Below are 23,886 nucleotides of genomic sequence, written 5' to 3'. Positions count from 1 at the left end.
AGAGAAATTTAAATTCCTGAGCCTACTGGCATGACCTAGAGAGATACAACCGCTTGGATACAACCTACTGTTGCCTACTTGCATGACCTAGAGAGAGAGAACCACTTGGATACAACCTACTGTAACCTACTGCCATGACCTAGAGAGATGCAACCTACTGTTGCCTACTGGCATGACCTAGAGAGAGAGAACCACTTGGATACAACCTACTGTAACCTACTGCCATGACCTAGAGAGTTACAACCTACTGTAACCTACTGTAGGCTACTGGCATGACCTAGAGAGATACAACCTACTGTAGGCTACTGGCATGACCTGGAGAGATACAACCTACTGTAACCTACTGCCATGACCTAGAGAGATGCAACCTACTGTAGCCTACTGGCATGACCTAGAGAGTTACAACCTACTGTAACCTACTGTAGGCTACTGGCATGACCTAGAGAGTTACAACCTACTGTAGCCTACTGGCATGACCTAGAGAGTTACAACCTACTGTAGCCTACTGGCATGACTTAGAGAGTTACAACCTACTGTAACCTACTGTAGGCTACTGGCATGACCTAGAGAGATGCAACCTACTGTAGCCTACTGGCATGACCTAGAGAGTTACAACCTACTGTAACCTACTGGCATGAACTAGAGAGATTTAAACTACTTTAGCCTACTGGCATGACCTAGATAGAGAGAACCACTTGGATACAACCTACTGTAACCTACTGTAGGCTACTGGCATGACCTGGAGAGATACAACCTACTGTAACCTTCTGGCATAACCTAGAGAGAGGAAAAACCTACCTTAGCCTACTGGCATGACCTAGAGAGTTACAACCTACTGTAGCCTACTGGCATGAACTAGAGAGATTTAAACTACTGTAACGTACTGGCATGACCTAGAGAGATACAACCACTTGGATACAACCTACTGTTGCCTACTGGCATGACCTAGATAGAGAGAACCACTTGGATACAACCTACTGTAACCTACTGTAGGCTACTGGCATGACCTGGAGAGATACAACCTACTGTAACCTTCTGGCATAACCTAGAGAGAGGAAAACCCTACATTAGCCTACTGGCATGACCTAGAGAGATACAACCTACTGTAGCCTACTGGCATGACCTAGAGCGATACAGCCTACTGTAGCCTACTGGCATGACCTAGAGAGTTGCAACCTACTGTAACCTACTGGCATGAACTAGAGAGATAAAACTTACTGTAACCTACTGGCATGACCTAGAGAGATACAACCTACCTTATGCTACTGGCATGACCTAGAGAGATATAACCTCCTGTAATCTACTGGCATGACCTAGAGAGATGCAACCTACTGTAGCCTACTGGCATGACCTAGAGAGTTAGAACCTACTGTAACCTACTGGCATGAACTAGAGAGATTTAAACTACTGTAGCCTACTGGCATGACCTAGAGAGATACAACCACTTGGATACAACCTACTGTTGCCTACTGGCATGACCTAGATAGAGAGAACCACTTGGATACAACCTACTGTAACCTACTGTAGGCTACTGGCATGACCTGGAGAGAAACAACCTACTGTACCCTTCTGGCATAACCTAGAGAGAGGAAAAACCTACCTTAGCCTACTGGCATGACCTAGAGAGTTACAACCTACTGTAGCCTACTGGCATGAACTAGAGAGATTTAAACTACTGTAACCTACTGGCATGGCCTAGAGAGTAACAACCTACTGTAGCCTACTGGCATGACCTAGAGAGTTGCAACCTACTGTAACCTACTGGCATGAACTAGAGAGATAAAACGTACTGTAACCTACTGGCATGACCTAGAGAGAGAGAACCACTTGGATACAACCTACTGCCATGACTTAGAGAGATACAACCTCCTGTAATCTACTGGCATGACCTAGAGAGATACAACCTACTCTAGTCTACTGGCATGACCTGGAGAGAAACAACCTACTGTAGTCTACTGGCATGACCTAGAGAGATACAACCTACTGTAGCCCACTGGCATGACCAAGAGAGTTAGAGCCTACTGTATCCTACTGGCATGACCTAGAGAGATACAACCTACTGTAGCCTACTGGCATGATATAGAGCGATACAGCCTACTATAGCCTACTGGTATGACCTAGTGAGTTACAACCTACTGTAACCTACTGGCATGACCTAGAGAAATTTAAACTCCTGAGCCTACTGGCATGACCTAGAGAGATACAACCACTTGGATACAACCTACTGTTGCCTACTTGCATGACCTAGAGAGAGAGAACCACTTGGATACAACCTACTGTAACCTACTGCCATGACCTAGAGAGATGCAACCTACTGTTGCCTACTGGCATGACCTAGAGAGAGAGAACCACTTGGATACAACCTACTGTAACCTACTGCCATGACCTAGAGAGTTACAACCTACTGTAACCTACTGTAGGCTACTGGCATGACCTAGAGAGATACAACCTACTGTAGGCTACTGGCATGACCTGGAGAGATACAACCTACTGTAACCTACTGCCATGACCTAGAGAGATGCAACCTACTGTAGCCTACTGGCATGACCTGGAGAGATACAACCTACTGTAACCTTCTGGCATAACCTAGAGAGAGGAAAAACCTACCTTAGCCTACTGGCATGACCTAGAGAGTTACAACCTACTGTAGCCTACTGGCATGACCTAGAGAGATACAACCTACTGTAGCCTACTGGCATGACTTAGAGAGTTACTACCTACTGTAACCTACTGTAGGCTACTGGCATGACCTGGAGAGATACAACCTACTGTAACCTTCTGGCATAACCTAGAGAGAGGAAAAACCTACCTTAGCCTACTGGCATGACCTAGAGAGTTACAACCTACTGTAGCCTACTGGCATGAACTAGAGAGATTTAAACTACTGTAACCTACTGGCATGACCTAGAGAGATACAGCCTAATGTAGCCTACTGGCATGACCTAGAGAGTTGCAACCTACCTACTGGCATGACCTAGAGAGATAAAACTTACTGTAACCTACTGGCATGACCTAGAGAGATACAACCTACTGTTGCCTACTGGCATGACCTAGAGAGAGAGAACCACTTGGATACAACCTCCTGTAATCTACTGGCATGACCTAGAGAGATACAACCTACTCTAGTCTACTGGCATGACCTGGAGAGATACAACCTACTGTAGTCTACTGGCATGACCTAGAGAGATACAACCTACTGTAGCCCACTGGCATGACCAAGAGAGTTAGAACCTACTGTATCCTACTGGCATGACCTAGAGAGATACAACCTACTGTAGCCTACTGGCATGATCTAGAGCGATACAGCCTACTGTAGCCTACTGGTATGACCTAGTGAGTTACAACCTACTGTAACCTACTGGCATGACCTAGAGAAATTTAAACTCCTGAGCCTACTGGCATGACCTAGAGAGATACAACCACTTGGATACAACCTACTGTTGCCTACTTGCATGACCTAGAGAGATACAACCTACCTTATGCTACTGGCATGACCTAGAGAGATACAACCTACTGCCTAGATAGTTACAACCTACTGTTGGCAACTGGCATGACCTAGAGAGATACAACCTACTGTAACCTACTGGCATGACCTAGAGAGATACAACCTACTGTAGCCTACTGGCATGACCTAGAGAGATACAACCTACTGTAGCCTACTGGCATGACCTAGAGAGATACAACCTACTGTAGCCTACTGGCATGACCTAGAGAGTTACAACCTACTGTAACCTACTGTAGGCTACTGGCATGACCTAGAGCGATACAACCTACTGTAGGCTACTGGCATGACCTGGAGAGATACAACCTACTGTAACCTACTGCCATGACCTAGAGAGATGCAACCTACTGTAGCCTACTGGCATGACCTAGAGAGTTAGAACCTACTGTAACCTACTGGCATGAACTAGAGAGATTTAAACTACTGTAGCCTACTGGCATGACCTAGATAGAGAGAACCACTTGGATACAACCTACTGTAACCTACTGTAGGCTACTGGCATGACCTAGAGAGTTACAACCTACTGTAGCCTACTGGCATGAACTAGAGAGATTTAAACTACTGTAACCTACTGGCATGACCTAGAGAGATACAACCTACTGTAGCCTACTGGCATGACCTAGAGCGATACAGCCTAATGTAGCCTACTGGCATGACCTAGAGAGTTGCATCCTACCTACTGGCATGACCTAGAGAGATAAAACGTACTGTAACCTACTGGCATGACCTAGAGAGATACAACCACTTGGATACAACCTACTGTTGCCTACTGGCATGACCTAGAGAGAGAGAACCACTTGGATACAACCTCCTGTAATCTACTGGCATGTCCTAGAGAGATACAACCTACTCTAGTCTACTGGCATGACCTGGAGAGATACAACCTACTGTAGTCTACTGGCATGACCTAGAGAGATACAACCTACTGTAGCCCACTGGCATGACCTAGAGAGTTAGAACCTACTGTAACCTACTGGCATGAACTAGAGAGATTTAAACTACTGTAGCCTACTGGCATGACCTAGAGAGATTTAAACTACTGTAGCCTACTGGCATGACCTAGAGAGATTAAACTACTGTAACCTACTGGCATGACCTAGAGCGATACAACCTACTGTAACCTACTGTAGCCCACTGGCATGACCGAGAGAGTTAGAACCTACTGTATCCTACTGGCATGACCTAGAGAGATACAACCTACTGTAGCCTACTGGCATGATCTAGAGCGATACAGCCTACTGTAGCCTACTGGTATGACCTAGTGAGTTACAACCTACTGTAACCTACTGGCATGACCTAGAGAAATTTAAACTCCTGAGCCTACTGGCATGACCTAGAGAGATACAACCACTTGGATACAACCTACTGTTGCCTACTTGCATGACCTAGAGAGAGAGAACCACTTGGATACAACCTACTGTAACCTACTGCCATGACCTAGAGAGATGCAACCTACTGTAGCCTACTGGCATGACCTAGAGAGTTACAACCTACTGTAACCTACTGGCATGAACTAGAGAGATTTAAACTACTGTAACCTACTGGCATGACCTAGAGAGATGCAACCTACTGTAGCCTACTGGCATGACCTAGAGAGTTAGAACCTACTGTAACCTACTGGCATGAACTAGAGAGATTTAAACTACTGTTGCCTACTTGCATGACCTAGAAAGAGAGAACCACTTGGATACAACCTACTGTAACCTACTGTAGGCTACTGGCATGACCTGGAGAGATACAACCTACTGTAACCTTCTGGCATAACCTAGAGAGAGGAAAAACCTACCTTAGCCTACTGGCATGACCTAGAGCGATACAGCCTACTGTAGCCTACTGGCATGACCTAGAGAGTTGCAACCTACTGTAACCTACTGGCATGAACTAGAGAGATAAAACTTACTGTAACCTACTGACATGACCTAGAGAGATACAACAACTTGGATACAACCTACTGTTGCCTACTGGCATGACCTAGAGAGATACAACCTACCTTATGCTACTGGCATGACCTAGAGAGATACAACCTACTGCCTAGATAGTTACAACCTACTGTTGGCAACTGGCATGACCTAGAGAGATACAACCTACTGTAACCTACTGGCATGACCTAGAGAGATACAACCTACTGTAGCCTACTGGCATGACCTAGAGAGATACAACCTACTGTAATCTACTGGCATGACCTAGAGAGATACAACCTACTGTAGCCTACTGGCATGACTTAGAGAGTTACAACCTACTGTAACCTACTGTAGGCTACTGGCATGACCTAGAGCGATACAACCTACTGTAACCTACTGCCATGACCTAGAGAGATGCAACCTACTGTAGCCTACTGGCATGACCTAGAGAGTTAGAACCTACTGTAACCTACTGGCATGAACTAGAGAGATTTAAACTACTGTAGCCTACTGGCATGACCTAGATAGAGAGAACCACTTGGATACAACCTACTGTAACCTACTGTAGGCTACTGGCATGACCTGGAGAGATACAACCTACTGTAACCTTCTGGCATAACCTAGAGAGAGGAAAAACCTACCTTAGCCTACTGGCATGACCTAGAGAGATACAACCTACTGTAGGCTACTGGCATGACCTGGAGAGATACAACCTACTGTAACCTACTGCCATGACCTAGAGAGATGCAACCTACTGTAGCCTACTGGCATGACCTGGAGAGATACAACCTACTGTAACCTTCTGGCATAACCTAGAGAGAGGAAAAACCTACCTTAGCCTACTGGCATGACCTAGAGAGTTACAACCTACTGTAGCCTACTGGCATGACTTAGAGAGTTACTACCTACTGTAACCTACTGTAGGCTACTGGCATGACCTGGAGAGATACAACCTACTGTAACCTTCTGGCATAACCTAGAGAGAGGAAAAACCTACCTTAGCCTACTGGCATGACCTAGAGAGTTACAACCTACTGTAGCCTACTGGCATGACCTAGAGAGATACAACCTACTGTAGCCTACTGGCATGACTTAGAGAGTTACAACCTACTGTTGCCTACTGGCATGACCTAGAGAGATACAACCACTTGGATACAACCTACTGTAATCTACTGCTATGACCTAGAGAGATACAACCTACTCTAGTCTACTGGCATGACCTGGAGAGATACAACCTACTGTAGTCTACTGGCATGACCAAGAGAGTTAGAATCTACTGTATCCTACTGGCATGACCTAGCGAGATACAACCTACTGTAGCCTACTGGCATGATCTAGAGCGATACAGCCTACTGTAGGCTACTGGTATGACCTAGTGAGTTACAACCTACTGTAACCTACTGGCATGACCTAGAGAAATTTAAACTCCTGAGCCTACTGGCATGACCTAGAGAGATACAACCACTTGGATACAACCTACTGTTGCCTACTTGCATGACCTAGAGAGAGAGAACCACTTGGATACAACCTACTGTAACCTACTGCCATGACCTAGAGAGATGCAACCTACTGTAGCCTACTGGCATGACCTAGAGAGTTACAACCTACTGTAACCTATTGGCATGAACTAGAGAGATTTAAACTACTGTAACCTACTGGCATGACCTAGAGAGATACAACCACTTGGATACAACCTACTGTTGCCTACTTGCATGACCTAGAAAGAGAGAACCACTTGGATACAACCTACTGTAACCTACTGTAGGCTACTGGCATGACCTGGAGAGATACAACCTACTGTAACCTTCTGGCATAACCTAGAGAGAGGAAAAACCTACGTTAGCCTACTGGCATGACCTAGAGAGATACAACCTACTGTAGCCTACTGGCATGACCTAGAGCGATACAGCCTACTGTGGCCTACTGGCATGACCTAGAGAGTTGCAACCTACTGTAACCTACTGGCATGAACTAGAAAGATAAAACTTACTGTAACCTACTGGCATGACCTAGAGAGATACAACAACTTGGATACAACCTACTGTTGCCTACTGGCATGACCTAGAGAGATACAACCTACCTTATGCTACTGGCATGACCTAGAGAGATACAACCTAGTGCCTAGATAGTTACAACCTACTGTTGGCAACTGGCATGACCTAGAGAGATACAACCTACTGTAACCTAATGGCATGACCTAGAGAGATACAACCTACCTTATGCTACTGGCATGACCTAGAGAGATACAACCTCCTGTAATCTACTGGCATGACCTAGAGAGATAAAACCTACTGTAGCCTACTGGCATGACCTAGAGAGATGCAACCTACTGTAACCTACTGTAGGCTACTGGCATGACCTAGAGCGATACAACCTACTGTAGGCTACTGGCATGACCTGGAGAGATACAACCTACTGTAACCTACTGCCATGACCTAGATAAATGCAACCTGCTGTAGCCTACTGGCATGACCTAGAGAGTTAGAACCTACTGTAACCTACTGGCATGAACTAGAGAGATTTAAACTACTGTAGCCTACTGGCATGACCTAGAGAGATACAACCACTTGGATACAACCTACTGTTGCCTACTGGCATGACCTAGATAGAGAGAACCACTTGGATACAACCTACTGTAACCTACTGTAGGCTACTGGCATGACCTGGAGAGATACAACCTACTGTAACCTTCTGGCATAACCTAGAGAGAGGAAAAACCTAACTTAGCCTACTGGCATGACCTAGAGAGTTACAACCTACTGTAGCCTACTGGCATGACCTAGAGAGATACAACCTACTGTAGCCTACTGGCATGACTTAGAGAGTTGTAACCTACTGTAGGCTACTGGCATGACCTGGAGAGATACAACCTACTGTAACCTACTGCCATGACCTAGAGAGATGCAACCTACTGTAGCCTACTGGCATGACCTAGAGAGTTACAACCTACTGTAACCTACTGTAGGCTACTGGCATGACCTAGAGAGATACACCCTACTGTAGGCTACTGGCATTACCTGGAGAGATACAACATACTGTAACATACTGGCATGACCTAGAGAGATACAACCTACTGTAGCTTACTAGCATGACCTAGAGAGATACAACCTACTGTAGCCTACTGGCATGACCTAGAGAGATACAACCTACTGTAACCTACTAGCATGACCTAGAGAGATAAAACCTACTGTAAACTACTGACATGGCCTAGAGAGATACAACCTACTGTAATCTACTGGCATGACCTAGAGAGATACAACCTACTGTAGTCTACTGGCATTACCTGGAGAGATACAACCTACTGTAATCTACTGGCATGACCTAGAGAGATACAACCTACTGTAATCTACTGGCATGACCTAGAGAGATACAACCTACTGTAGCCCACTGGCATGACCTAGAGAGTTACAACCTACTGTAGGCTACTGGCATGACCTAGAGAGATACAACCTACTGTAGGCTACTGGCATTACCTGTAGAGATACAACCTACTGTAATCTACTGGCATGACCTAGAGAGATACAACCTACTGTAATCTACTGGCATGACCTAGAGAGATACAACCTACTGTAGTCTACTGGCATGACCTAGAGAGATACAACCTACTGTAGTCTACTGGCATGACCTAGAAAGATACAGCCTACTGGCATGACCTAGAGAGATAAAACCTACTCTAGCCTACTGGCATGACCTAGAGAGATACAACCACTTGGATACAACCTACTGTTGTCTACTGGCATGACCTAGAGAGAGAGAACCACTTGGATACAACCTACTGTAACCTACTGCCATGACCTAGAGAGATACAACCCACTGTAGCCTACTGGCATAACCTAAAGAGATACAACCTACTGTAACCTACTGGCATGAACTAGAGAGATTTAACCTACTGTAGCCTACTGGCATGACCTAGAGAGTTTCAACCTACCCAACCTACTGTAGGCTACTGGCTTGACTTGGAGAGATACAAACTACCTGCCCTCCAGGACACCTACACCACCCGATGTCACAGGAAGGCCATAAAGATCATCAAGGACATCAACCACCCGAGCCACTGCCTGTTCACCCCGCTATCATCCAGAAGGCGAGGTCAGTACAGGTGCATCAAAGCTGGGACCGAGAGACTGAAAAACAGCTTCTATCTCAAGGCCATCAGACTGTTAAACAGCCACCACTAACACTGAGTGGCTGCTGCCAACACACTGACACTGACTCAACTCCAGCCACTTTAATAATGGGAATTGATGGGAAATGATGTAAATATATCACTAGCCACTTTAAACAATGCTACCTTATATAAATGTTACTTACCCTACATTATTCATCTCATATGCATACGTATATACTGTACTCTATATCATCGACGGTATCCTTATGTAATACATGTATCACTAGCCACTTTATACTATACTATGCCACTTTGTTTACATACTCATCTCATTTGTACATACTGTACCCGATACCATCTACTGTATCTTGCCTATGCTGCTCTGTACCATCACTCATTCATATATCCTTATGTACATATTCTTTATCCCCTTACACTGTGTACAAGACAGTAGTTTTGGAATTGTTAGTTAGATTACTTGTTATTACTGCATTGTCGGAACTAGAAGCACAAGCATTTCGCTACACTCGCATTAACATCTGCTAACCATGTGTATGTGACAAATAAAATTTGATTTGATTTGACCTACTGTAGGCTACTGGCATGACCTAGAGAGAGAGAACCACTTGGATACAACCTACTGTAACCTACTGCCATGACTTAGAGAGATACAACCTACTGTATTCTACTGGCATAACCTAAAGAGATACCACTACTGTAGCCTACTGGCATGACCTAGAGAGTTTCAACCTACTGTAACCTATTGGCATGACCTAGAGAGATACAACCTACTGTAGGCCACTGGCATGACCTGGAGAGATACAACCTACTGTAACCTACTGGCATGACCTAGAGAGATACAACCTACCTTATGCTACTGGCATGACCTAGAGAGATACAACCTACTGTAGCCTACTGGCATGACCTAGAGCGATACAGCCTACTGTATCCTACTGGCATGACCTAGAGAGATACAACCACTTGGAAACAACTTACTGTTGCCTACTGGCATGACCTAGTGAGAGAGAACCACTTGGATACAACCTACTGTAACCTACTGCCATGACCTAGAGAGATGCAACCTACTGTTGCCTACTGGCATGACGTAGAGAGAGAGAACCACTTGGATACAACCTACTGTAACCTACTGCCATGACCTAGAGAGATACAACCTACTGTAGCCTACTGGCATGACCTAGAGAGAGAGTACCACTTGGATACAACCTACTGTAACCTACTGCCATGACCTAGAGAGATGCAACCTACTGTTGCCTACTGGCATGACCTAGAGCGAGAGAACCACTTGGATACAACCTACTGTAACCTACTGGCATGACCTAGAGAGATACAACCTACTGTAGCTTACTAGCATGACCTAGAGAGATACAACCTACTGTAACCTACTAGCATGACCTAGAGAGAGAAAACCTACTGTAAACTACTGACATGGCCTAGAGAGATACAACCTACTGTAATCTACTGGCATGACCTAGAGAGATACAACCTACTGTAGCCTACTGGCATGACCTAGATAGTTACAACCTACTGTTGGCTACTGGCATGACCTAGAGAGATACAACCTACTGTAGCCTACTGGCATGACCTAAATAGATACAACCTACTGTAGCCTACTGGCATGACCTAGAGAGTTATAACCTACTGTAACCTACTGTAGGCTACTGGCATGACCTAGAGAGATACAACCTACTGTAGGCTACTGGCATTACCTGGAGAGATACAACCTACTGTAACATACTGGCATGACCTAGAGAGATACAACCTACCTTAGCCTACTGGCATGACCTAGAGAGATACAACCTACTGTAATCTACTGGCATGACCTAGAGAGATACAACCTACTGTAATCTACTGGCATGACCTAGAGAGATACAGCCTACTGGCATGACCTAGAGAGATACAACCTACTGTAGCCTACTGGCATGACCTAGAGAGATACAACCTACTGTAGCCTACTGGCATGACCTAGAGAGATAAAACCTACTCTAGCCTACTGGCATGACCTAGAGAGATACAACCACTTGGATACAACCTACTGTTGTCTACTGGCATGACCTAGAGAGAGAGAACCACTTGGATACAACCTACTGTAACCTACTGCCATGACCTAGAGAGATACAACCCACTGTAGCCTACTGGCATAACCTAAAGAGATACAACCTACTGAAACCTACTGGCATGAACTAGAGAGATTTAACCTACTGTAGCCTACTGGCATGACCTACAGAGATACAACCACTGGTATTGTCTGAAGATCATTTAATAAAAAATGTCCATTTTAGAATAAGACTGTAACGTAACAAAATGTGTAAAAAGGGACTGAATGCATGTATGTTCTAGGGCTGTCCCAGATACATTTTTAAAAGTATTTTCTTTCTACCAATTGATTGTTTGAAATGTTATGACGTGTATTTTTCCATATAGACACACAGAACCATATAGAACTTGAACTGAACTGATGTTTCAAGCGTTTGATTAAATAATTAAGACACACAAATGACTTGAGGAAGCCAGAGATCAATTTAACCAGAAGAAAATAACCAATTCCTGACCTGCTGCTGGCCTTCGTAAATTCTGACATTAAGCTCCTGACGTTTCTGGTAAAATTGGTACACTTTTTCCACTTCCATTTTGAGTGCCAATTTATCTGACCATTTCTACCGATCTTTGTGCCAATTATGAACGAGTTACAACACTTGTTTGGCCCCGCCACTTCCTGGGTTGGTGAAGTGCGGTATTAAATTTAACAAATAGATCCGAGTCTCTCGCTCATCACCTGTAGAAGGCGGGGCTTCCAGCGAGGTGTGGATTTAATAGTATGTTGTACCTAGTTTCCCTCCTTCAGGAAACAGTAGTTATAACGTTAAGCTTGTCATATGATGAACTTAATCTTGCTGTCAGACAGTTTTTTTGTATTCAGATCTCTGAAATTCACTCTAACTATGTAACATTTAGTGTCTCCTAATGTTACGCTGGGAAAACAGTTTTCATGGGCACAGAAATCCTAAATAATTTCAGAGTTTGCTAAATCCGAGTCACTTTAAGTTGATTGACAACACCCAAATGGATACTGTCATTAATGTGGTTTTTCAATAATTACTCATAATTCTTAATACTGTAGCTGTGTAGTTACAGTCACATGTTCAACTATCATCAGCTAATCCCGGAAATCATTTTCTGAATGATAGTCACATGACAAACATCACGACATGCAACTACAGCCAAAGTGCTTCTTCATTCATTACTCTGGTAAAGACAGTTATGCCGTGCTCCACGTTGGATCCATCATCCCTTACAAATTGATGTTTATAATGTTATTGTCTGCTTGATTTACTGTAGAGTCTCGTTAGTCTGTTTGCACACAGAGATACTTAGGTCATTACATGGCCCATTACATTGCACTCCACAAGAGAGACTGCATGGCAGGCTGACTACCTGTTATGCGAGTGCAGCAAGGAGCCAAGGTAAGGTGCTAGCTAGCATTAAATGTATCTTATAAAAAACTAAATCTTAACAATCACTAGTTAACTACACATTGTTGATGATATTACTAGTTTATCTAGCGTGTCCTGCGTTGCATATAATTGATGTTAATTTATCATTGAATCACAGCCTACTTCGCCAAACGGGTGATTTAACAAGCACATTCGCGAAAAAGCACAGTCATTGCACCAATGTGTACCTACCTAACCATTAACATCAACGCCTTTCTTAAAATCAATACACAAGTAAAACATTTAAACCTGCACATTTAGTTAATATTGCCTGCTAACATGAATTTCTTTTAACTAGGGAAATTGTGTCACTTCTCTTGCGTGCTGTGCAACAGAGTCAGGGTATCTGCAGCAGTTTGGGCCGCCTGGCTCATTGCGAACTGTGAAGACTTTCTTTTTAACAAAGACAGCCAACTTCGCCAAACGGGGGATGATTTAACAGAAGTACATTTGCGAAAAAAGCACAATCGTTGCACAAATGTACCTAACCATAAACATCAATGCCTTTCTTAAAATCAGTACACATAATTATATTTTTTTAACCTGCATATTTAGTTAAAAGAAATTCATGTTAACGGGCAATATTAAACTAGGGAAAGTCGTCACTTCTCTTGCGTTCATTGCAGTCAAAGTCAGGGTATATGCAACAGTTTGGGTAGCCTGGCTCGTTGCGAACTAATTTTACGTAATTATGACATAACATAGAAGGTTGTGCAATGTAACAGGAATATTTAGTCTTATGAATGCCACCCGTTAGATAAAATACGGAACGTTTCCGTATTTCACTGAAAGAATAATTTCGTTTTCGAAATGATAGTTTCCGGATTTGACCATATTAATGACCTAAGGCCAGTATTTCTGTGTGTTATTGTATTATAATTAAGTCTATGATTTAAAGGGAGCGGTCTGACTGAGCGGTGGTAGGCAGCAGCAGGCACTAATTTTTGTAAACACAGAAAGGGGCCTGTGTTGGAGACCAAAAGTCTTCTGGCACACCGCTTAGGATTTCAACAACTTTAATAACTTATTTTTTGCCTACAATCATCGATGTTACTACTAATGTGAAAACAAAACTAAATTTGACTATTGTTGCTCACTTGACTGTCTTAAGACAATTGTCAAATAATTTTAACATTCATTAGACGTCAATTGTTGTTCAATATCATGGCTTAGCTGTTGGCATCAACTTTTACAGTGGATTTCTGCTATTGTGGGCCTTAAACCATACTATACTATATTGGAAACCAAAAGTCGATTGGCACACTGCTTAGGATTTCAACAACTTTAATAACTGTTTCCTAGCCTACAATAATCAATATTACTACTAATGTGAAAACAAGATGAAAATATGACTGTTCTTTCTCATTTTAAGACATTTCTTAAATCATTTTAACATTCATTACAGACGTCAATTGTTGTACAACGTAATGGCTGTCGGCATCACCTTTTACAGTAGATTTCTGCTGTTGTGGGCCTTTAACCTTATGTCTGACTTTGTTGTTCACACAGGAGAAAGAAGTGACTACCGTGGGTCCTCTGGGGAGCCTCAACAAAATCATGATGCTGACATGGCAGAGAAGAGTCTCCCCAAATCAAAACACCTCCAGAAACACCAGCGGAAACCCACAGGGAAGAAATTTCATTGCTGCTCTGACTGTGGGAAACATTGCAAGTCTTCATCAGAACTTAAAATACACCAGCGAGTACACACAGGAGAGAAATCTTATAGATGTATTCAATGTGGGAAGAGTTACTTAAGATCAAAATCACTAAAAGTACACATGATAATTCACACAAGAGAAAAAGCTTATAGCTGTGATCAATGTGGGAAGAGTTTCACTACATCTAGCTATCTGACAATACACCAGAGAACACATACAGGAGAGAAACCGTATAGCTGTACTCAATGTGGAAAGAGTTTCACTCATTCAAGCAACCTGTTATCACACCAGAGAAAACACACAGGAGAGAAATCTTATAGCTGTGATCAATGTGGGAAGAGTTTTACTCAGTCAAGCAACCTGGTATCACACCAGAGAACACACACAGGAGAGAAACCTTATACCTGTGCTCAATGTGGGAAGAGTTTTACTACGTCTAGCCATCTGATTGTACACCAGAGAACACACACAGGTGAGAAACCTTATAGCTGTACTCAATGTGGGAAGAGTTTCACTCACTTAAGCAGCCTGGTATCACACAAGAGAAAACACACAGGAGAGAAACCTTATAGCTGTGATCAATGTGGGATGAGTTTTACTACATCGAGCCATCAGATTGTACACCAGAGAACACACACAGGAGAGAAACCTTATAGTTGTACTCAATGTGGGAAGAGTTTCACTCACTTAAGCAGCCTGGTATCACACAAGAGAAAACACACAGGAGAGAAACCTTATAGCTGTGATCAATGTGGGATGAGTTTTTCTACATCTAGCCATCAGATTGTACACCAGAGAACACACACAGGAGAGAAATCTCATAGCTGTGATCAATGTGACAAAAGATACTCTGATAAAAGATCTCTGATCAAACATCAGAAAATACATACATGAAGGAGTTGTTTCATGATATCAATTAAATAATGTCACAATGTAGAATGTTTTACACATTGTAGTAACAGTTTTTTAATGGTGTCACAATGTATAACCCTAAATGTTTGCCCCCTGTTAAATTGATTTCAGCATATGGATATTAGCCTCATCAATGGAAATTGTTTTGTACTTTGCTCCATTCATCTTTCCCTCGATCCTGACTAGTCTGCCAGTCCCTGCCACTGAAAACATCCCCACAGCATCATGCTGCCACCACCATGCTTCACCGTAGGGATGGTGCCTGGTTTCCTCCAGATGTGATGCTTTGCATTCAGGCCAAAGAGTTCAATCTTGGTTTCATCAGACCAGAGAATCTTGTTTTTCATGGTCTGAGAGGCCTTTTTTTTAAACTCCAAGTGGGCTGTCATGTGACTTTTATTGAGGAGTGGCTTCCGGCTGGCCACTCTATTAGAGGTCAACCGATTAATTGGCATGGCCGAATAATTAGGGCCGATTTCAAGTTTTCATAACAATCGGAAATTGGTGTTTTTGGACACCGATTTGGCAGAATTATAAATATATATATATATATATATATATATATATTTTTTTTTTTTTACACCTTTATTTAATCTTTATTTAACTAGGCAAGTCAGTTAAGAACAGTGGGTTAACTGCCTTCAATGACGGCCAAGGAACGGTGGGTTAACTGCCTCGTTCAGGGACAGATTTTCACCTTGTCAGCTCGGGGGATCCAATCTTGCAACCTTACAGTTAACTAGTCCAACACTATATAACCACCTGCCTCTCGTTGCACTCCAAAAGGAGGTAAGTTGCTAGCTAGTATTAAACTTATCTTATAAAAAACAAACAATCAATCAATCATAATCACTAGTTAACTACACATGGTTGATGATATTACTAGTTTATCTAGCGTGTCCTGCGTTGCATATAATCTGACTGAGCATACAAGGATACAAATATCTGACTGAGCGATGGTAGGCAGCAGCAGGCTCGAAAGCATTCTTTCAAACAACATTTTTGTGCGTTTTGCCAGCAACTCTTTGTTGTGCGTCAAGCATTGCACTGTTTATGACTTCAAGCCTATCAACTCCCGAGATGAGGCTGGTGTAACCGATGTGAAATGGCTAGCTAGTTAGCGGGGTGCGCGCTAATAGCGTTTCAAACGTCACTCACTCTGAGACTTGGAGTGGTTGTTCCCCTTGCTCTGCATGGGTAACGCTGCTTCGAGGTTGGCTGTTGTCGTTGTGTTCCTGGTTTGAGCCCAGGGAGGAGCGAGGAGAGGGACGGAAGCTATACTGTTACACTGGCAATACTAAAGTGCCTATATGAACATCCAATAGTCAATGGTTAATGAAGTACAAATGGTATAGAGGGAAATAGTCCTATAATTCCTATAATAACTACAACCTAAAACTTCTTACCTGGGAATATTGAAGACTACTGTTAAAAGGAACCACCAACTTTCATATGTTCTCATGTTCTGAGCAAGGAACTTAAACGTTAGCTTTCTTACATGGCACATATTGCACTTTTACTTTCTTCTCCAACACTTTTTTTTGCATTATTTAAACCAAGTTCAACACGTTTCATTATTTATTTGAGGCTAAATTGATTTTATTGATGTATTATATTAAGTTAAAATAAGTGTTCATTCAGTATTGTTGTAATTGTCATTATTACAAACAACTAAAAAAATCATCCGATTAATCGGTATCTGCTTTTTTGGTCCTCCAATAATCGGTATCAGCTTTTTTGGTCCTCCAATAATCGGTATCTGCGTTGAAAAATCAGAAACGGTCGACCTCTACACTCTATCATAAGGCCTGATTGATAGAGTGCTGTAGAGATGGTTGTCCTTCTGGAAGGTTCTCCCATCTCCACAGAGGAAGCTCTGGAGCTCTGTCACAGTGACCAGTGGGTTCTTGGTCACATCAGGCCCTTCTCCCCTGATTGCTATGTTTGAAGAGTCTTGGTGGTTCCAAACATCTTCCATTTAAGAATGATGGAGGCCACTGTGTTCTTGGGGACCTTCAATACTGCAGACATGTTTTGGTACCCTTTCCCAGATCTGTGCCTCGACACAATCTTGTCTCGGAGCTCCACTGACAATTCCTTCGACCTCATGGCTTGGTTTTTGCTCTGACATGCGCTTTCAACTGTGGGAGCTTATATAGAAAGGTGTTTGCCCAAATCATGTCCAATCAATTGAATTTACCGCAGGTGTACTCCAATCAAGTTGTAGAAACATCTCAAGGATGATCAATGGAAACAGGATGCACCTGAGCTCAATTTTGAGTCTCATAGCAAAGGGTCTGTAAATAAGGTATTTCTGTTTTTCATTATGCGTTATTGGGATGTCATTATGGGGTATTGTGTGTAGATTGATGAGGAACACTATTATTTAATACATTTTAGAATAAGGCTGTAATGTGGAAAAAGTCAAGGTGTCTGAATGTTCTGAATATGCTGTTGGTTTACTGTTATAATATAAGTTGTATGACTACACCAATACTGTTAAAGCAATGATGCAGAGACGTAGAAAATGCATGGCCAACCTTGCTGCTAGAGATCTAGCTACTGGGTGTGCAGGTTTCTGTTCCAGCCCTGCACTATCACCTTACATTGTGCTGATTAATTGGATTAGACACTATTCAACTATTCAATCATGTCTTGTTTTGGAGTCAGATGGATCCCTAAACCCACTGCCCATTTCCACAGGTGTTCTTTATGATAGGAAATAAAGGGCTGATTCACAGAATGAACTATAGTGTGTCTTTGAGTCATTGAACATTCCCTGTTTGTCTGTTTTATTGTGTTGTTACTCTATTTTAGTCTGAAGATATTACACAATCATTGTTTAATTCTGCTACATTTAAAAATTATTTGATTAATTTAAGCTTTATTTAACAAGGAAAGACCGTTAAGAGCCAATACTTATTTACAATGATGGCCTACCGGGGAACAGTTAACTGCCTTGTTCAGGGGCAGAACAACATATTTTTACCTTGTCAGCTCGGGATTCGATCCACCAACCTTTTGGTTTCTGGCCCAATGCTCTAACCACTAGGCGACCTGCAGGCCCATAGGCATGTCCAATGTAGACATGATGGGATTAGTATTGACCTCATAGCCGTGTCCAATGCACTTGTACATTTGGTTTGCTAATCCTCCCACATTGTTTCCATTTTGCTGAGATGTTTTCTCCATTTGAAATGATACTGTTAGAAATAGGTAAAGACCTCACACATCTGAGAACTTGTGTGTGTTAATCATTAATTAATAACTTGAAAGAAAACAAAAGTCTGATCGATACTGATCAGTGATTAGTCTCATAATGAGACTCACCATGTTGAAGGAGACCATATTAGACTCATAATGAGGCTCACCATGTTGAAGGAGACCAGATTGGACTCATAATGAGGCTCACCATGTTGAAAGAGACCAGATTAGACTCATAATGAGGCTAACCATGTCGAAGGAAACCAGATTAGACTCATGATCAATGGTGGAAAAAGTACCCAATTGTCATACTTGAGTAAAAGTATAGAGAGTTACTCTAGTAAAAGTATAGATACCTTAATAGAAAGTTACCCAGTAAAATACTACTTGAGTAAAAGTCTAAAAGTATGTTTTTTTAATATATTTAAGTATCAAAAGTAAAAGTGTGAATCATTTCAAATTCCTGATATTAAGCAAACCAGACGGAACCATTTTCTTGTTTTTTTTATTTACAGATAGCCAGGGGCACACTCCAACACATTTACATCATTTACAAATGAAGCATTTGTGTTTAGTGAGTCCTCCATATAAGAGGCAGTAGGGACGACCAGGGATGTTCTCTGTTTAGTGAGTCCGTCAGATCAGAGGCAGTAGGGACGACCAGGGATGTTCTCTTGATAAGTGCTGAATTGGACCATTTTCCTGTCCAGCTAAGCATTCAAAATGTAACGACTACTTTTGGGTGTCGGAAAATATATTGAGTAAAAAGTACAGTGTTTTCTTTTAGGAATGTAGTGAAGTAAAAGTTGTCAAAAAATAAAATAGTAAAATAAAGTACAGATACCCCAAAACAATTACTTCAGTAGTACTTGAAAGTATTTTTACTTAAGTACTTTACACCACTGGTACTGTGTTACAGCTCCTCTCTCCTCCTCAATGTCAGGAACCAGACCAGGTACTGTGTTACAGCTGCTCTTTCCTCCTCAATGCCATGTACTAGACCAGGTACTGTGTTACAGCTGCTCTCTCCTCCTCAATGCAATGAACTAGGTCCAAAGCCCTCTCCTCCACGGTTTCCCAACCTAAACTCACTGAGAAGGTCCAAAGCCCTCTCCTCCGGGGTTTCCCCAACCTAAACTCACTGAGATGAGGTCCAAAGCCCTCTCCTCCATGGTTTCCCCAACCTAAACTCACTGAGATGAGGTCCAAAGCCCTCTCCTCTGTGGTTTCCCCAACCTAAACTCACTGAGATAAGGTCCAAAGCCCTCTCCTCCGTGGTTTCCCCAACCTAAACTCACTGAGATGAGGTCCAAAGCCCTCTCCACGGTTTCCCAACCTAAACTCACTGAGATGAGGTCCAAAGCCCTCTCCTCTGTGGTTTCCCCAACGTAAACTCACTGAGATGAGGTCCAAAGCCCTCTCCTCCATGGTTTCCCAACCTAAAGATGAGGTCCAAAGAGGTGACGTCTATTAGAGGTGGTATAGTTTTTTTATTTTGTATTATTTATTTTTTTTACCCCTTTTTCTCCCCAATTTTGTGGTATCCAATTGTTGTAGTAGCTACTATCTTGTCTCATCGCTACAACTCCAGTACGGGCTCGGGAGAGACGAAGGTTGAAACTCATGCGTCCTCCGATACACAACCCAACCAGCCGCACTGCTTCTTAACACAGCGCGCATCCAACCCGGAAGCCAGCCGCACCAATGTGTCCAATGTGTCGGAGGATACACCCGTGCACCTGGCAACCTTGGTTAGCGCGCACTGCGCCTAGTTTCTCTCCTGTGTGGATTCTCTGATGAATTGTAATGCCTGATGAGGAGGTGAATCTCTTCCCACAGTCAGAATAGCAGTGAGTTATCTTCCCTGTGGATCTCTGCAGGTGTTTCTTGAGGTGTTCTGATATGGAGAGACTCTTCTCTGCCTCGTCAGCGTCATGAGGTTGTTGAGGCTCCCCAGAGGATCCACATTAGTCCCGTATCTCTCCTGTGTGAACAACAAAGTCAGACAGATGGTTAAAGGCCCACAACAGTGGAAATCCACTGTAAAAGGTGATGACAACAACGTAGCCATGATGTTGTACAACAATTGTACAAAACAGTCTGTAATGAATGTAATGATTATTTGACATTTGTCTTAAAATTAGCAAGAATAGTCATATTTTGTGTCCTTTTCACATCAGTAGTAACATCTAAGATTGCAGACTAGAAATACTTTATTCATGTTGTTGAAACTCTAAGCAGTGTGCCAGATGACTTTTGGTCTCCAATATAGGCCCCTTTCTGTGTTTGAGAAAATTGCGGAGGGCGATGCACATGCAATTTGGTCGCAGAAACTCGTCCCCACTAATGAGGAAACCGATAGTATTGTATGTAGTATATCTGCCTGGAACAAAAATGGTGAGCAAAGATTTTAGTTTTTCACAATGTATTCTGAAGGTGAATGGGGGTAAACTCAGGGGAGTAACCTCCATTTCCAGGTTGCTTATGAGTGCATTTCACACTACTTTGGATTATAATCGTAAGGCTCATTTGAATGTCCTGCTTAATATAATGTTTGTGTCATCATTGCAAATCAACCGCTTTGTACTTAAAAAAAACACTTCAACCAGTAAAATGCTCTTTGGCTAGCTTTTCCATCAGCCAGACAATGAGCGATTGTACACGGTTTGCCAAATTGGCCCATAACTTCACCTAACAAATATAGGAAAATAGCTTTGTGTTTGTACAATAGCCTATCCATCAAGGAACAGTTCTACACATTATGACCAAAGTAGGGATGTTGGATCCAACGTGGAGCACGGCATAACTGTCTTTACAAGAGTAATGAATGAAGAAGCACTTTAGGCCATAGTAGCGAAGTAATTACAATTTAGCAAATGAACACTGGAGAGAGAGATGTGCAGATGATGATGTGCAAGAAGAAATACTGGTGTGCAAAAGAGCAAAAAAGGTCAATAAAAACATGGGGATGAGGTAGGCAGTTGGATGGGCTGTGTACAACTCCAGCGATTGGTAAGCTGCTCAGATAGCTGATGCTTAAAGTTAGTGAGGGAGATATAAATCTCCAACTTCAGCGATTTTTGCAATTCGTTCCAGTCATTGGCAGCAGGGAACTGGAAGGAAAGGCGGCCAAAGGAGGTGTTGGCTTTGAGGATGACCAGTAGATATACCTACTGGAGCGCATGCTACGGGTGAGTGTTGCTATGGTGACCAGTGAGCTGAGTTTTTATTTATTTTTATTTTACCTTTATTTAACCAGGCAAGTCAGTTAAGAACAAATTCTTATTTTCAATGATGGCCTAGGAACAGTGGGTTAACTGCCTGTTCAGGGGCAGAACGACAGATTTGTACCTTGTCAGCTCTGGGATTTGAACTTGCAACCTTCCAGATACTAGCCCAACGCTCTAACGGCTAGGCTACCCTGCCGCCCCAGTTAAGGAGGAGCTTTACCTAGCAGAGACTAATAGATGACATGGAGCCAATGGGTTTGGCAACGAATATGTAGCGAGGGCCAGCTGACAAGAGAATACAGGTTGCAGTGGTGGGTGGTATATGGGGCTTTATTGACAAAACGGATGGCACTGTGATAGACTGCATCCAGTTTGCTGAGTAGAGTGTTGGAGGCTATTTTGTAAATGACATCGCCGAAGTCAAGGATCGGTAGGATAGTCAGTTTTACGAGGGGGTTTGGCAGCGTGAGTGAAGGAGGCTTTGTTGCGAAATAGGAAGCTGATTCTAGATTTCATTTGGGTTGGAGATGCCTAATATTAGTCTGGAAGGAGAGTTTACAGTCTAACCAGACACCTAGGTATTGTAGTTGTCCACGTATTCTAAATCAGCACCGTCCAGAGTAGGGATGCTAGTCAGGCGGGTGCGGGCAGCGATCGATTGTTGATTGATCGGTTGTTCTTATCGGCTTTTGAGTCTGCCGATAAGAATACAGTGATCGACAGAGTCGAAAGCCTTGGCCAGGTTTCCGTCAAGATAGAACTGCCAAAGGTGGAGGAGTTGCAATCTACTGCAGAGATTTAATTTGTGTTGGAGATGCCTAATATTAGTCTGGAAGGAGAGTTGCACAGTATTGTCTTTTATCGATGAAATGAAAGAGGTTGAACAGACTAGTAATAGGGTTTCAACAATGTGGGCGGATAATTTTAGAAAGATAGGGTCTAGATTGTCTAGCCCAGCTTATTTGTACAGGTACAGGTTTTGCAACTCTTTCAGAACATCAGCTATCTGGATTTGGGTGAAGGAGAAGCTGGGGAGGCTTGGGCAAGTAGCTGCGGGGCGTGGAGAGCTGTTGGCCGGGGTTGGGGTAGCCAGGAGGAAAGCATGGCCAGCCGTAGAGAAATGCTTGTTGAAATTCTCGATTATCGTGGAGTTATCGGTGGTGATAGTGTTTCCTAGCCTCAGTGCAGTGGGCAGCTGGGATGAGGTGCTCTTATTCTCCATGGACTTTACAGTGTCCCAAAACTTTTTGGAGTTAGAGCTACAGGATGCAAATTTCTGTTTGAAAAAGCTAGCCTTTGCTTTCCTAACTGACTGTGTGTATTGTTTCCTGACTTCTCTGAAAAGTTGCATATCGCGGAGACTATTCGATGCTAGTGCTGTACTCCACAGCATGTTTTTGTGCTGGTTGAGGGAAGTCAGGTCTGGAGTGAACCAAGGGCTATATCCGTTCTTAGTTCTACATTTTTTGAAAGGGGCTAGCTTATTTAAGGTGGTGAGGAAATTACAATTAAAGAACAACCAGGCATCCCCTACTGACGGGATGAGATCAATATCCTTCCAGGATACCCGCGCCAGGTTGATTAGAAAGGCCTGCTTGCAGAAGTGTTTTTGGGTGTTGGACAGTGATGAGGGGTGGTTGGGCCAATAACGGATGCAGGCAATGAGGCAGTGATTGCTGAGATCCTAATTGAAAACAGCAGAGGTGTATCTATACCTATCTATATCTATAAGGGTGCCCATGTTTACGGATTTAGGGTTGTATGTGTGGGTTCCTTGATCATTTGTGTGAGATTGAGGGCGTCTAGCTTGGATTGTACGACGTCCGGGGTGTTAAGCATATCCCAGTTTAGGTCAC

The 23,886-nt window shown here is 42.9% G+C and overlaps 1 protein-coding gene across 1 annotated transcript in view; it reads left to right on the top strand.

Moving 5' to 3' along the window:
• LOC139364474 (zinc finger protein 180-like) overlaps positions 1 to 16,006 on the top strand; it is a 55,122-nt gene extending 39,116 nt beyond the window's left edge. The window contains exon 2 of the mRNA XM_071101259.1: positions 14,533 to 16,006. Within this exon, the coding sequence (XP_070957360.1) occupies positions 14,533 to 15,578 (1,046 nt within the window). The 3' untranslated portion in view covers positions 15,579 to 16,006. The remainder of the gene's footprint in view (positions 1 to 14,532) is intronic.
• The last annotated feature ends 7,880 nt before the right edge of the window (positions 16,007 to 23,886 follow it).

The sequence above is a fragment of the Oncorhynchus clarkii genome, chromosome 13 (assembly GCF_045791955.1).
Source record: "Oncorhynchus clarkii lewisi isolate Uvic-CL-2024 chromosome 13, UVic_Ocla_1.0, whole genome shotgun sequence".
In the NCBI taxonomy this organism is placed as follows: Eukaryota; Metazoa; Chordata; class Actinopteri; order Salmoniformes; family Salmonidae; genus Oncorhynchus; species Oncorhynchus clarkii.
Note: the sequence above shows the minus strand (reverse complement) of the source record. Positions and strands in the feature narration are given on the sequence as shown.